At 37.3% G+C, this 17,098-nt stretch overlaps 1 protein-coding gene across 1 annotated transcript in view; it reads right to left on the reverse strand.

Moving 5' to 3' along the window:
- The window catches only part of USH2A (usherin), a 391,083-nt gene that overhangs the window by 346,654 nt on the left and 27,331 nt on the right, over positions 1-17,098 (reverse strand). The window contains exons 3-7 of the mRNA XM_064446238.1: positions 9,663-9,798; positions 8,442-8,505; positions 5,791-6,085; positions 4,304-4,488; positions 992-1,213 (exon numbers count right to left, since the gene is read on the reverse strand). Coding sequence (XP_064302308.1) covers positions 992-1,213; positions 4,304-4,488; positions 5,791-6,085; positions 8,442-8,505; positions 9,663-9,798 — 902 coding nt within the window. The remainder of the gene's footprint in view (positions 1-991; positions 1,214-4,303; positions 4,489-5,790; positions 6,086-8,441; positions 8,506-9,662; positions 9,799-17,098) is intronic.

The raw sequence follows: 17,098 nt of genomic DNA on the forward strand, positions 1-17,098 counted from the left end.
TATCAATATTAAGCCTTACAATGTAGCTGTAGTTTTTCATCTTTTCTCAAGCATTTTCATAAGCATAGTTTTCTGGTTTAACCCATTTTGAACTCAGTTAAAACATTCATTTCTTACTAAAATAAATCTTTACGGAGTATTAGTTACTAGGTAATAACCATCCACTACCTGAACAGCTGCTCTTCTGGAGGCATGGCATAGCTTTGCAAACTACAGCTGAAATTATTTTACTGTTAGGTAGTTACCAAGATTGTAGCTGTTTTAAGTAAAAGCATTATCATAACACATTTAAATCAATAATCAAAACATATTAATAGCGTAGAAAATTTTAAGGTAAACGTGACCTCTAATGGGGTGCTTTCTCTCAAAATGAGAACTACCAGAATGATTTCAGGTATAATACTTATTAACAAAATTCTGCACCATATGCTTCTTGGAAACTACTTCATTGCCAAATTTGCATATTATTTACAGGGTATAATTAGTCCGTTCACAAGACAGCACACTTACCACATACAATAAAGTTGTCAGTCACAGATAACGTAACACTTTTACTGACAGCTGCCCAGTTTTAAAAGGAAAACTACTGCTAAAACAAAGAATGAGCTCTGCATTAAAGACTGTTAAAATTGCCATGTCTGGGAATCTATAATGAAATTTGGAAGAGCTACTGAAGAAAGCACAAGCCATGGTTTCAGTCATAAGCCTTTGCTTAGAGGCAACTGGGAATTCCAAGGAAAGGACTGCTTTTGACAGATTTGTGTAATAAGTATAATTAATTTTAAAATAACATGTGAGCAAATGTTTTAAAAAAAAACAGTACACCAATCATTTCAAAGTTGATGCACTGCTTCAGACCAAATTCCCTTCTCATTCATAAATGTAAAAGCAGAACCACCTCATTAAATTTTAGGCAGGTCATTATACACTTTGCATGGGCTGTAATAGTCAGAAGCAGTGATGGGTGGGGAAGGAGTTCCGTAACACCTACCTTCCGCTGACCGTAACTTCATTAACTCCATAGTACCTGTGCCTAAAATTTACCCAAGACTCATTAGTATGATACTGGCCATGGAGATGAATCCTCACTTGTGTAGCTTTTACGAATTCTTGGAGAGACGGACTATTGTAAAAATCATTGTAACCAGGTCGATGATTTGGTTCCGGGGTAAGAACACTAAAAGTTAGATTACCACGGGAATACGGTGTAAAGCTGTTTAAATAGAGAAGATGACAAATGAAAACCAAAATATCACATATTTTACAGATGGTATCTCGTAATATACTTTTCCGCAGAGAGTCTCAACTTAACTGTGCATAGGGTTATGTGGTGTCTGGGGAAAATGCTTACGTCAGTGGATTCCCAGTTACCAGAATTCAAGCAGAGGAAAAGAAATGTCCTCAATGTTTGGTTTTCCCCAAACTGCCACGTTCTTCTCCAGACCCTAAGTTTCCAATTTAAAGTAAAGCCTCTAAAGGGCAACTTCAAAATATGAATGAAGTGTGACTGATACAGTGTTATCTGCACTAAGTTTTCAAAACGTTTAACACAATGTCTTTGAGAAACATGAGCTATGCTTGAGCTACATAAGGAAATCAAGCAGATGACTAACATGATAATTAACATGCCCACATTGTTAATTATATACCTGCTAAACACATATAAGAAACATACAGAACAATTATATTCTGAATTCCAGAGTCTGTATCATCTAATTCAGTGAGCGAGCAGAGTTAGAAACACACGCCATCTTCCCGTGAGTGAAGTGCAAGCAAATTTAGTGGAATGCAGCAGGATTGAGAGTAAAACTGTATATTTAAGCCCAAGAAGGGGAAGGACACCCCTGAGAATTCAAACAAAGGCTGAGTAAACAAGTATATATACACAATATATATTGGACAATTTGGTATGAATCATATTGCATGTTGGTATATTTTTACTAAGCAGAGCTAAGCTATGAGTAGAACTTGCCTCCACAAGAGACAAGAATGCCTGCTTATTTGCACACCTACATGGGCTCATTAAAAACAGGTAATCCCATGGTATCCCCTGGCACCTGACATAAAACACTCAAAAGATGTAATACTCATCACTTCAAAATATTTCTGAGCTTTTGAAAGATGAGATCCGTAGTTAGACTAGGTCTGCTGAGTCATATTCCTCTGTCTTCATGAAGGATCTTTGAATTTTCTGTGCCCCTATCCAGGTCAGTGCTTCACAAAAATCTCAGTGGTATATATCTGTATGTTTCTCTGGGGGATACTGACTTCTCTTCCCCTCTGCAGAAAGTTAAATTAAATATTTTTCTTCCTTGACACATACAGCTGTAATGGAAATATTAAGACTAGTACAAATAGCAGATGAATGACACCAGCTTGGTATGGAAGCACCACAAGAAACAGCAGATGGACTGTAAGGCTGATGGTACCTGGATAAGCAGGTCATCAAGATCTTAAAGCATCTACACACAGCTTCTCAGGAAACCAGGAAAACAAAGAAGATCCTAAAACAAGGGGCAGCCAATACTCAGACTAAGCAAAGACTCAAGCCTCTGAGTGGGGATAAAGGCCAGTGAGCAACTCCTAACTTACAGAGGAGGTACAGGATGGAGAAACAAAAACCTTAGTCACTTTAATCTCCTAAAGGACACAAAAGGGTCCATTCAGTACTAGCATGCAGTTACCAAACCAAGAACCCTCAAGCCATGGTAAGGATTTCAAAGCCAAGGTCACTTGCATTCCAGGTCACCAGGATACAAGCACACTTGTGTCTAAATCCTGGACGGACAATTTGGACATGTCTTGGCACTTACCAGTATGTGGGTCTGAGAGAGAGAGAAACCAGTTTTGGTTTACAATAAAATCACCTTCCCCTCCTACAAAAGACTCAGCAGGGAGCTCTGCTACACTACTGACACAAATCTGGAGCATTTTTCCAACAGTAACTTCTCTGAGTACAGAGAATACTCACCATTATGGGTATATTTCTTTTTTTTTTTTTTTTTTTAAAAAAAAAGCTTTCTATATATAAGCTGTACCCAAAATCATTCATTCGTATCACTTCCTATCGTCATTTACATTGTAATCAAAGGGAGAAAACAGTGCTACTTACAAAATATCTATGGAAACAGTTCATACTTAACTCCTCTGTTCTTTTCGGAAAATATACAAATATATATTTCTGGGATGAAAAGGGCATTACATCTCATTTGGGTTATTTATCCAAAAATGTTTGGCTTGCTTACGAGATTTCCCTTCTCCTCTAACCAAGGATCCTCGATAAAGCTAAAGTCCTTTGCTGAAAACTGGTGTAACTCAGATGACCTTATGCTCCTCTCCTCAGAATACTGAACTCCTGGAGAACAGACAAAGATGCTGACGCTTGAAAAGTCTTAGGAAGGCAGTAAAAGGGAAACAACAAAAAAAAAGCAAAATGCCTACAGCACCTGGTACTGTATTTTCTGACTGATTTCCAGCCAAGTACTAAACAAGCCTAATACTGACTGGCATCTGAAATCACGCAAGAGACAGTGCATTTGAATACATGTAGTGCTATAAATATATATATGCACAGATATACACGTGTGTACAAAATTGTAATATATAGTAACTATATATGTTATATGCTATTTTAATGAAATGTATATTGTATATATATTATGTATTTTTAAATTTGCACATGCTAACTGACTAGTAAAAAAGCCATGATCCTTCTCAGCCCCTCCCTGCCCACCCCACACCCCTCCAGTTTTATTTTCGTTCTCACTTAGAAAGATTAGGAAGCTTCAAGATACAATTTTCAACCCATTTCTTCTTTGTTTTGCATGATTAGTAGTAAGGCTGAATGATTGGCTTTTGTACTGAAGTTTGGCCTCTCTTCTAAGCTTCAGAACAAGTTGCACTCTCAGAGATCATAAGGAATACTTTCACATTCACCAGATTGTTTTAAACAATCTGTTATATCAGTATCTTCCTCCTCTCTTCATCTCAATGTTCTTTAATTCTACTGACAATAGCCCCCCAAAAGACAAGCATGTAAAATTTCAAAAGTCTAGCTCAAAAACAACAGACAAATCAATTGTGTCACATTCCTCAATGTCTGAAATCTGATAAAAATGACAGATGACCTTTTGGCAATCTTCAGTCAAAAGGTCAGATTTGGGATCTTTTATATACTCAGCAGCTCATAATAAATGAGTATACCAAATTAAAAGATTCTATCTCATTGGGTCATAGAAATGAATTGTGTCAGGATGTTACCTGTTCAAAGCATCTGTATTACAAAGATAATACCCACTCATACCTAGGAAGCTGGAGACAGTTGACAGAGTCTGGGTTTTCCAGAGATCCATTGTTCTCCATTCCAAAAATACTGCAATTTCTAGCAAAATACTGCCAGTCTTCCCAGTTTAGACCATCTCTTTTTTTCCTTTCAATTCTTATTGCTTCAGGGTGTGGGCTAAAGAACTGCAGTATAATATAGAATACCTATGAGAATATAACAAATTTATAAACTGATATTAATGGCTAGGTTGTAAAACAATGAGAATATAAACCTTTTTTTTTTCTTCAATGTGACCCTACAGTCTGCTTTACCACTCACAGACAGAAAAAGAACCAATATTTCAGTCCACATATTCCCAATTAAAAACAAAGATAACCTTTTTTGTTAAACAAGCTCTTTGATCTCTCAGACACTATTACGCAACAACTCAGCTGTTGCATCAGAACTCCACCTTTTCTTGAAGACCATTTGAAAATGCACTACAAAGTCAAGCCCATGATTTGTTACAGTAATATTATTTTGGCAAAAGTGAAGGGCATAGCTTTGTGTTGCCAAGTATTTGGTGAGTTGTTTGTCTGATAACAGGTAAAATTTTTTTTTCCTTAGGAATCTCCCTACTTCTAGCTTGGAATCTCATCAAATACTCTGTGTTGCATTAAAGAGCACTTCAACCAGCATACTGCTTATGCAAAAACATGCATGTGTCAAATAAACCACATCTTAGAACTTCAGACATTTGAACTTGCTTTTAACTGAAGGACTAATTTTTACTTATGTAGCCAAAACCTGCCATCATATTCTTTCCCTTCTCCCCATTTATGACAAAAAAGAAAAAAATTAGGCTAACAAGAATACACAGAACTTTGGTAGAGGCCTTATTGTGAATGTAGCTCCACTACTGATATGCCCCTCCTTCTAAGACATCCTGACACTCTTCAACAGCGTAGTGAAGTGTTAGGTGCAATGTGGCCTCTTCAGGAACTTTGCCTGCTTGTCGTATTCTCCTTCCATATTCCTCAGGAGGCTAAACTACCACCTGCTGAACACGTACGAAAAAAGAAATGTCCTCTGATATGCCAGCATGCCACAGACATGTTAAATTCCATTTGACTGCAGTCAGCTTCCTACCAGAAGGTATAAAACAAGCACTGCAAGTTTTATCAGAAATTAAAATTGAAGTTGAAATTTACAAAAGTGGAGCTAAAAGGGAGCAACCAATTTCTAGATATTGGCGTCTTCACACAGGATATCCACTCTGGTATATGTATTCTAGATTACTGTTTGTCACAACAGCCAAGGCACATCAAAAGAGAATGACAAGAACCGTAATGCTTTCTGTTGCCTTTTGCATTGATTCATGCTGATAAATAAAGTTTTTCTTCCTGGTCCCCTAAGGATAATGTCTTAAACCACAAAGGTTTGAATTTCCTCAAAATTGTAATGAAATGTCTACAAAAAGCTTTTCCTAGTTTTAATTCAATAAATAGCAAATGTAATCTTATTACCTGATACTGTCCGTTTTGTAAATCTATCGTGATAGAAACACCATGATCCAGACCTGCAGTATTAGCAAACACAGATGAAATCCAGGTGGTCCCAATGTCATCGTCATTGATGTAATATAGAGGATGAGCTTCTGCATCCAACCTCAGTACTCTGTCGTTAGTGGTATCATCTGCACCATTAGGGATGCAGTACCTCTGTATCAATGGGTGTACCCGGGGATGACTTCCAGGACAGCGGCACTCAGACTGAGTATGCAGATAAGGAAATTTTCCAGAGAATACTTCCAAAATGTCTCTGCCACAGCATATAAAAAAGTAATTACATACATGATAAAAAAGGACAAGGGCCACTTTGTGCCTCTAGGCTCATCGATTAAACAAAATTCAGCTTAGATTATAGTAGAAGCCTTAAAGGCCTGGTTTCATCTCACATAAATGGGGCAATCAGCTAGGAATCAGACCACCCAGGGTCCCTATGTAATCAGTGGTAAGCAGCAGGCACCTTCCAAAGGTGTCTGTGAAGAAGCACTCTAGAGTTGTTTTCGTTGCTTCACAGACTTACATGGAGCAAAGAGAAATTAGCTCTTTGTTGGAATGTCTAAAGCTAGATAGGATGAATCCAGCCGTAGAAGCAAAGAGAACTCCTGACATTTTATTACAGCATCATGTCTTGACTCCAACCCGTGATCTGAACACTGTTCTTAAGCACACCACAGCATTGGCATATTGCCTGTAACCACAGGTGAGTTGAATGTTTGTACTCAAATCCTCCAAAAAGACCAGCTTGAGCAATATCACATTGCACCTTAGAAAACCTGGATAGAAATATTTTCACTTTCAACTAACTTTAATACAAATTCCCACTCTTTTAGCTGCCCCAGTCTGTGATCACTCTAGCTGCTTCTTCCAGCCCATGTCAAAGCCACTGAATCACTTTAATTCCCTCTGACATCAGCAACTAAAACAGACAGGTAAGTAGGTAGGCAAGCAGACAGATATATGAACGACATGGGCAGGTTACCTAAACCTTTATCTGCTCATCTCTGGTGTAAAAAAAGTACTTTGTGAGCCTAAAAGATACTGAATTTTTAAATTTAAAAACTCTTACTTTCCCCATTTTCCTACTTCGTCAGTAAGAATATACTTTTTTCTCTACTTTCTATGCAAATAAATACTTGCTAGCTGCCACTACAAATTCCACAGAACCCGAAGTTGCAGGACGTTCTAGATAGCCGTAGACTTAAATTAACTGATACGCAGGCAAGATTTTCCTTTTTTATCCCAGATAAACATTTTGGACCAAGTTATTTGTGGATATAATACTACATCTACAAAGACATCATTAGGTGACAACACTTTATAAAATACTTCACCTTTCAATTTTTAAACTTTATTCATTACACTGACTTAAATTATAGTTCAAAGGATTTGACAAGCATTGCTCTGAAAGAATATAAACAACATGATTTTCATATAACTTAAAATTCAGATTCATACTAATACTTTAAATTGACAGGAGTTCAGTTTATTGTAACGTTCTGCAGACAGCTGAGCTCCTAGGAAACTGCTCTACATCTTATTGAAAGACTATCATTAAGTAGCCTTAAGGTCTACAGTCAAGAGTGTCATTGCGTGTAGCCCACCCAGAAGCACCACACAAATAGGACCTGACTACTTCTGGCCAGCTTGAATTGCCTAGATTAATCCAGCATGAGCTGGATAACAAAGGTAACATTTCTTTGTAATGTGCTACGAAGGGAGGCTGGAGGGCAACAGAAATTGCAGTGGCAACCGTAATTTGGCCTCAGGGATGGAAGAAGTCAAAGCAATTGCCAAGGGCTATGTGGGCAGACCTAGTGTGATCATTGGCGTCTTACGGTGACAATCTAATATAGAAAGCAATAAACATTTAAGACAATAGCACCTCAGGGTAGGGGTATGTGCGTCAGGTGGGGGGAGCATCAAGAATACCTGAAATGGATGTCTGATACCATGGAGGAGCTGAAACCAGAGGAAAGGAACTGCTAAGCGCAGAAGCCAAGCTCACAGCCACAAAGCCAGCATGCTGACCAGCCAGAGTACCTGTCCTCTTCACTTGGATCACTAGTATTAAAGTGGTCTAGACTTGAATGGCCCACCGTGCTCCCTTCCTCACCCCACAGTTTACACAGAGATCTGGGAAAGCTTGGTGAGTCTCATCCAGCAGGACTAAGTTTATTGGCACACACTATTATGTCAGAATTATGATGAGTTGATAACACCTAGACGCTTTATAAGCATTGAAATCTATCAACTGGATCTACTCTCTGCAAGAACACTTACTAAGTCAGGTTGTAACACGGACAACAATAACAAAAAAAGCACACATTTATTACTGAGCATTGAGTTCCACTACATATACTGCAACATATACTAGCTATATTTAAGCAACAGTTCAAAAGCAAAACACATTAAGTTGTTGAATTTATTTTAACTCAAGATTTTTTAGACTAAAAATCATCTTTGAAATGAGGTTCAGTAAACTACATCATCATAATCAATCATCGGAAGGAGACATCAGAAAAGCACTATACTTTGGGAAATAAGCATATTGTTATCTATTCTTCCTTCTCACCACACTTTTTTTTTTTCCAAAAATAAAGGTTCTTTACCTGTTTGTAAGTGCCACTGGGTACAATCGAAAGTCTTGCATTCTTCCAACAAATTGCTCTAAACCTAAGAAAATATACTATAAATAAGTAATCTATTGAGCAGAAGGCAGCTTTGCACTGCATGAGAGAACCTTTAATTCAGTACTCAGAGATCTCTCTTGCACGATTACCCCTCCTGAATGAAACCATCTTGGACCTGGACAAAACTATAGAGGGCAGTGACTTAATTTTTTTGATGAAAAAGAATGATTTATAATAACTTTATAAGAACATTTTGTACCTATCTCTTTTCTGATTAGAGAGGTGGCACAAGGATCGGCTCATTAGACAGAAGTAATGAGCCAGTCCATGTGCCACCTCTAATTAGAGAAGAGATACAGTAGGTACAACTGTACCTATCAATTTATACAATAAAGACAAAAAGCAGTTAAAAATATTCCTTTCTTTTGTACTTTTATTAGTTATCCAATATTCAGAATCAAAATCACAACAAAACACATTTCCAAATACATGCTTTAAGAAATGGGGCACAGAATTACTTTCTTGCCCAAGAGTGTAATAAAGTTATGTGACATATAGTCATACTTAGGAGGTAGCTTCAAATTCTGCATGTTTCTAAAGAGCAATAGTCAGTGTTCTTACATCTACAGAGCCAAGAATTTGTGGAAAGCAACAAAACATTCCTCACCTGCTCTGCAGCGACCACATCATGCTGTAGTACACACAGAATTCTACATGTGGATGAAGAGTAACGCTATCAGGCATTACTAGGGGCTGAGGGGTTCTCATTCTGCCAGTGGTTTATATGAGCATTGATAGAACTGAAGAACATGAACAGCTCTATTCCTGGCTCTGGAGAAGGTTGTAGTCTAGTGGCCATGCAGAATCCCATTCTGAAATAGTTTCACATTTTAACTCAGAAAAACCATGACCCTAAGTTAATAGAATGTGTCACTTTACAGACCTGCCTTTTGGAGAATGCAGGAAAACTTAGCTATATGCACTACCACATAGAACAGATTATGAACCTACAGGATCACCTACCAAACTTCTATCTTTCAGCCAATCTCTTGAAAAAGCTAATTGTACAATGGGAATTTTCTCCTGCAGGAACATACTACTACTCAGCATATAGATGATGACTCACACGCTCTTTTTAACCACATCGTGCACATCTTATTTTCAATATTCCAGTGCATTCCACTAAAACACAAGATTTACCTGTGAAACTTTGTCCAATTTGCAGTGTGCCATCAGTGTCAGTATCTGCAACTGTTCCCACAAGAATCCTTGAATCGAAAGGTGTGTTGTCATCTTCCCAGCCATTCAAGAAGAAACTAATTCTGCTGTGATGCACCTACAGAATCAATGCAAACAGGCCAACACATGCTTCATTATGCAATCACTGATTTCTCTATACGTCGCATCTTACACTGATTAACCATTAACATTACTTCAACATATTCACTGCATGTCTTTATTTTCGGTGCCTGCTGAAAGTAGATACCTCTTTTTCATCCATCCATTAGCAATCCAGTTAATAAGATCATCACTCAGATGCCCAGAGTGTAACATTTCTACAGAGGTTAAATCAAAGAAGGATCTACGGTTCAGTGATCTGGTGGGGAGGGGAAAGAGAGGAAAAGGAGAAGGGTCTGTTTCACAAGGTACGAGACTGGTTACATCTACTTCACCACTCCAGGCCATGGGCACATGTTATAGCTGTCAGAGCTCTTCTCATACACATCAGCTCATACAGGCCTCAAGGGGCTATCTACCATACTCAGGATAACCAAATGCAGCACATTTCAGCCAGGCCTCTAACACTCCTCCAAAATGCCCCCCTAACCCTAGCATGTTTCTTTCTACAAGGGCTGAAGGGAACTGTATAGGAACTGGCTACATCTGCTTTACACCCAGCGGGTAATTCCCTTACATCAAGGGAACCCTTGGCTAGGAAAGCCAGGACCCCAGGGTACTGTTTTCTGCAAGTGTTCCCTTCCCTGCCAATTCATTTTAAATTTGAGCTAATGTTCATAGAAATACTTTATGGCATTCTCCCAGCTCCACAAAGTCAAAGATGCTGAGCTCTTACAAAGTACATTTTTTGCATTAAAAATCCCCATGTTTAGGTTACATAAAATTAGAAAAATTTTAATAATATGGGAGTGCCTTTGAGCCTTACACTTTATGAAATTCAATACTTATTTCAAAATTACAGACACATACAAAATGAAAACTGGAGGCACCATGGCTATAGTCAGCTTCCCATTAATGAAGTTAATTATAGAAACTAAGTTCAACTTATTCAAAACTTTTGAACTCTGTTGAATAGTTTACTCAAACTTAACCTCATTTATTTCAGGAAGTGATTTATTTGAAAAACAGAAATTACTTGATTTTTCACAATATTAGCTTGCATACGGCTTATTTCACATGAGAGCTTGGTAGCCTTCGGACTTTGAAATATCGTTTTGTTGTTGCCAATTTACAGAGCATTACTTCCATTTTGCAGGTATGGATGCCTGGTGAATTGTGTCTACAGAGGCCAAGTAACACTAGAGTGCTTTAGCCTGTCTTGATACCCACACTAATCAAAACAAAATAAACCTGATATAATTGCTTCCATAACAATAATATATATCTTTGAGGACAAACTGAAGGTTTACAAGCCAGAATAATTTGTTGCAAAGAGGAAAGCCAGAACCTGAAAAATTATCAGTTTGAAAACCACAATATAAGCACTCACAATGCAATTCCACCAATAGAGTCTTTCAAATTTCAGACAAAGATAAACAGACACAATTATCTATAAATATGAGCTCGGATGATCACCATCAGTGCCTCAGACAGCATGAGTCTGTCTGTATTTTAAGAAACAAAATATGAAATGAGATGGAGATTTTTGTTTGCATTTTTTTTTATTTAGGCTTCACACAAAATTATACAGATGAATTTTCCTCCTTAAACTGCACTTTCAAACATACAGATTCATGCTGAGCTTTATTGCCATTTCCAGATTCAGTCAATATTTCCCAAATTTAGACAGGAATATTTATTGCCCTTCCACTGATGGAAATTTGAAGGCTATTATCATAATTACTAAGCCCTGAGATTTGTTCAAAAAGTTATTGCATATGAGTTTCAGCACTCAAAATAGATCTCTCCATTTTAAATTATCTTTTGTGTTGACACATCAATGACCTAAATACAACAGTTTTTTATTTAATTTTAATTCAAAGCCCTCTATAACATCTGATGCCCTATTTGCAAGAGCCTAAGTATATGTGTATATGGTGGTTACATTGCATTTTTTTTTCTGCATCACATTTTTTACAGCCTGTTACTGTCATTTGGTGTTTGACTGTTATCATCATAAAAGATACAGGCTTTTCTACTTTGTTATTTGTAGCATTATCTCATGTTTTACAACATCTTTGCACAACATGTCCGCACATGAAATATAACTAGTGAAAAGTTCTCAGTGGTATTAATGCATAAAAAAGAATGTGGTTCCATCTCTACTGTCTTTACCCAGCCAAAAGCTGATGAACAGCCAATTTTCCTTTATCACATTAGCACAGCCATGAGGGAAACACATTTGTTCTAGTCAGCTACACTAAAGATACTATTACCAATCTAACATATACATGTTTTATATCAGCAGTATTCTCAGAGTATGAGGGAGCCAACAATATATTAACACTAGCATGACAGTTTATTTAAGAAAAGAAAATTGTCTCTGTAGAGGGACAGAAGTTAGAAATGTATGGCTAAAGCTCAGTGTCACTGGTCTAATAAAGGTAATAATTCTTAAGCTTTCTTTATAGCAGGTAACACTCCTGTGGCAGCTCTGTCATATCATTCAAATAAAAATGTTGTCTTTTACAAGTTTAAGAGTACCTTTTTTTTTTAGTCAGATATGAAGCATGTTTCCACTTTCCTGTTTTCACTGTAAAACATTTGTAAGTGGAATTCAGAAACGGGTGCACTCACCCCCATCAGTTCCTTGCAAAGTTACCATCTCAGCTGCAGCTTCTATAGGCCCTAGTTCTGCCTCCCCCCATGGTAAGCAGAATGCTGGCCTCCATGCACCCCTCCTAAAATCAGTGGGACTATTTATGACTTAAGAGTGACAGAACTGGGCCCTAAATGACCAGGTATTTTTACTTGTTGAAAATAGGTGACTAACGACAATTTTAAATCTCCCTCCCCCCTCCCCCACCACCAATCTCTTTGTATTAAATAGGATTTAGAATAGTTGGGTTTAATATAGCACATCCCCAAGGTAGCCCTAAGCACTTTACAATGCTGAATTGGATATCAGTAGTGCAGTGACTGTGTAAGGCAAAGGCAGCAGTCATTATGCATTTGGCAGTAGCTCAATGTAATGATCCCCCTGCTGGTTATTAAAGGGGGTATGAATATCTGACATGGGAGGAAAATGTAGGAGGGAAACCATGTGTGGTATAAAAAAATCCCAGCAGCTCTCCACTGTGGGAGGAGAGGAATGTCTCAAAGTTTGGTGTCAGTTTAGACTAAGCTAAATAAGAAGGAAGGCTGGCACCAAATTGGCTGTTTGATGTGGTTATTTAAGGTCTCCTGACCGTTAGCATTAAATTGCATACAATACCACAGAAATAAAAAGATGAATTTCACTCCTGACTAGGACAATAGGATTATTCCCCTGTTGTCTTTATTAATAACATTCTGTAGGAATTTGCCTCAAGAGAGTAACAGGAGATGGATAGGGAAATCTGGCCTCACGGTTGTGCAGAGCACAGGACCAGAAGCCATGGACATCAGCACTCTAATCCCAGCTCTAAAGCCATCTCTCCCTCCTGTGCTTCCCCATCTGTCAAATACTTAGCAAATCACCTCACAGGGAGGTGGCAAGGATTAGTTACCAAGATAAATTCACTCTGCAACTACATTAGCCTCTGCCAGTGCAGAGCCTAATACCAATTCCAGGCAATGGAAAATCCATTTGATGGTGAACTGAGATGGTGAAAGATACCCACAATCTTTCCTCTAATAGCATTCTTGTTATGATTCAGAAGAGTTTCAAAGATGAAAGGTGCTGGGCCAATGAGCTGAGAGGCAAGTTCGTTCAGTGTATCCCGAATGAAGCTCTTACGGTCCTCTGTCACAAGCAAATTGCCCATCGGAGTCAGCAATACCAAATCCAACCAACTTCCTACCTAGGAAAAATTCCCTACCCTATAGGTCACTGTAGTGTAGAACAAATGAGGACACTCTGAAGGACAAGCTACCGCTTATAAAATGAGATAGGGACAGAAAAGGCATTACAATTGTTTATTTTCTCATCTAAAGATCTGCTACTCAGACCCTACCCATGAAAACATAACAATGACATTTAACATGAGTTTTGCCACTTGGTTTGGATCAGGCAGAGCTGTCATGTAAACAAAAGCCAGTATTTTCACGTATTAACTGCTAACAGAAACTTCCACTATATTGCAGTAACCTGTGTGGCAAAAAAGAAGCATCACAACCAAATACTGTGCTTCAGTGCAGTTGTACTGGCTAAGACCGAGGGACTAACTATAGCAAAAAACAGGAGCAGGGGAGCATACAGAAGCATGGTAAGCATGTACGATGCTGCTCCCGAGTACTCTTTGAACCTCAAACCACCGGCAGCTCAGAGACTTCATCAGCCAGCCATGGTTTCTACACATTTAGTAGCTTTCCATGAATTTCTTTAGCATGATTCGGTATAGCTGCTCCCTGAATGCAAAAACTTGTACTTCCCCCAAAGGCACTCACTGTATAGATTGATTCAAGAATACCATGTTTTTTCTTTGTCTCTCTCTTCTTTTTTTTTTTTAAAGCCTTTAACTGTACTATTATCTACTGGTATAATGTATAATGGTATAATAAATGCATAACTACATAAACAGTGTAACAGCTATAAATAAACATAACAGACATAATAAAAGTATTTAGTATTTCAATAACAATTATCAATATGCTTTTCAGAAAAAGACTAATATTCCTCTTCATTAACACAGAGGCAGAACACATTTTGGGTATCAAGTAAAAAACAGTTATATTGATTCCCCTTTTTTGAGCTACAACAGCCAAAGTCAATTTGGGGGAATTCTGAGACCCCCATTCTACAAAGTTTTGGCTTTCAGGTAATAACACACACACAACATCGCAACATACATGTGTGATATCTGGCACATTTAAGCAACATACACTTTTTCTTCACACACATTAATCATCTGTCATCAAAACGTCCTGTTACATAAATATCAAGGCAACTGAGATTTTAGTCTCCTCCACAGAGAACTGAATTGCATATTTCAGCCAAAATAAATGAAGTGAATTCTTCAGTGGACACTATGATCTTTTTGCATCAGTAAGATTTTTCCATTAAAAAATCAGTCCCAAAATTAATACTACCCACATACCCTGTGCACAATTATTTCTCATAAATAAAATAGGAGAGACATGGAAAAGATTCCTTTATCATCCATTAAAAAAAGAGTGCCTAAATATGTCATAGCAGACCTCAAGATCACTAACCAGAGATCAAAACTCCACTGCACTAAATGACATACAACCAACAGATGCAGTAGTCTCTTCCCCACGTATTTTAGAATTTATTATTATATGCTTCAGAGATATACCTGTTTTTCAGTAAGTACAACCTTTCCCTTTAGGTTATCTTTCGTATGCCAATATTTAATGGCACAGGAAAGATTTATTAAAATATTACAGATAAATTAAGGGGAGTTATTTCAAGACAACATTAATCTCTTCTACTGGTTAAATATACATTCTTTTTACTCTAATTCATCATAGCTTCTAGTAACCATAAAATACAATTTAATCTTAAAGTTTCTTCTCATTATCTATTGTTCTAATAACTAGATCACAGTGTCTGGCAAGACAGATGAAGCAACCAGATGGATTTCTTCCCAGATTTGCAGGCCATAAATGAGGAGTTCCACAATAGAGAGAACTCTGGCACCAAAAATGAAAGAAAAAAAATCTTCTCCACTCATTCAAGCCAAACGATACCAACCCTGGCCTATTTAGTTGTCCAGCCAACTTAGTGATGGCAAACACTTCAACTGTAACTTCAGCTCTTAAGGCTATTTAAACCATCAAAGAAAGTCTCAGATGGCAGGGGCAGGAATGATCAACACATATAAAACAAGGACAAGGACTAAAAATTCATCTTCAGATAAATACTAGGAAATGGAATACATTCCAGTACATGTAATGGACATCACTCTTTTCAAATAAGATAAAAAATAAGCACTTCAGGAATCTATGATATGTACCAGACAGCAAACAAGATTCTTCCAAATACAGGTAACTGCAAACCAGAATTGGAAAAAAAAAAAAAGGTGAGCTGATTTTTAATTTTAAAATGCAGATTTAGCTAGCTGCAAATACAAGCTAAATTTAAAAATCAAACACAATACTAAAACGTAAAACCTGTTTTTCAAATGTGAGAAAACAAGCAAATTCTCCTCCAAATAAGTGAACAAAAATAAAGTGTAAGAAAACTTTTAAAAGTCTGTATTAGTTTGTTCTTTAAATAAGCTCTGTTTGCACAAGAAGTTTCCCAGAATATAAATAATTTTATTATTATAAAGAAGGTGATTCACAATCTGAAGAACTTTAAAGTGCTTTAGAAGAGCAATTAGGTAGCAATACAATTTACCTGTGAGGCATTAAAAATATATATATATATGTTCCATTTATTTTCCAGATCAGCAAACTGGCAGAAATGACTCCTCCCCTTAGTTGCTATAAAAGCTAAAGCAACTCCAGAATCAATAGTTACACACACTTTACAGAGATCTAAATGAAAGCAGAAGTTAGCATAAATGATTTGCTTAATCATTCAGAAATAATGAAGAATCAGAGATCACAAGAAATCAGGAGAAGCTGCGACTCATCCAGCTCAAAAATTACTACACTGCCTACCGTTATAATTGCTTACCGTCACTTAATTTGGTATGGTTCTTATAAAAGTTGCTACCAAACCATAGCTTGCTACCTGTTAAAATAACCAAGATTCAGAAAACCCTTTTTCTTCTAAACATATTGCAGATTTGTTGCATCAGGAACTTTTCCAATGAGTTCATTCTATAGAAACAGACGGTGTATTAACACATTTTCTCCCAAGGTGAAAAAACAGATTAAGGTTATGACCAAAATGACAGGCCTGTGGCTTCCTTGAATACTTTAATAGAGTCAACAAATCAACAGTGGTCACTGATGACAACAGATGAGGAAAGACAATAGATGGAAGGAGGGGAATTAGTGATGCTGCTATAATGGTCTAATCAGAAACTTGAGCATAAAAATCTTTTTCACCTTCAGCCTGTCTAAATATGCTCCTATAAAGATATACAGCACATTCTACAACTGGGGGACATGTGGGTTCACGTCTCTACTCTGCAAAAGCAGGTGTGAAACAGAAGCGTAACAGTTAATAAAAGATACAATAAAGGGCTTTTGCATATCAAAGAGATGAGATGCACACAGGTATGTATTTCGGTATTTTCTTGCATAATTGCAAATCTTGCTGAAGCTGCAGTTACAAAGGCTTCCACACAGCTTTAATAGTTTGTAAGTGAATTTCTGTGAAGAGGAAAGGTCATTGATACAGA

This window comes from Phalacrocorax carbo, chromosome 3, assembly GCF_963921805.1.
Source record: "Phalacrocorax carbo chromosome 3, bPhaCar2.1, whole genome shotgun sequence".
NCBI lineage: Eukaryota > Metazoa > Chordata > Aves > Suliformes > Phalacrocoracidae > Phalacrocorax > Phalacrocorax carbo.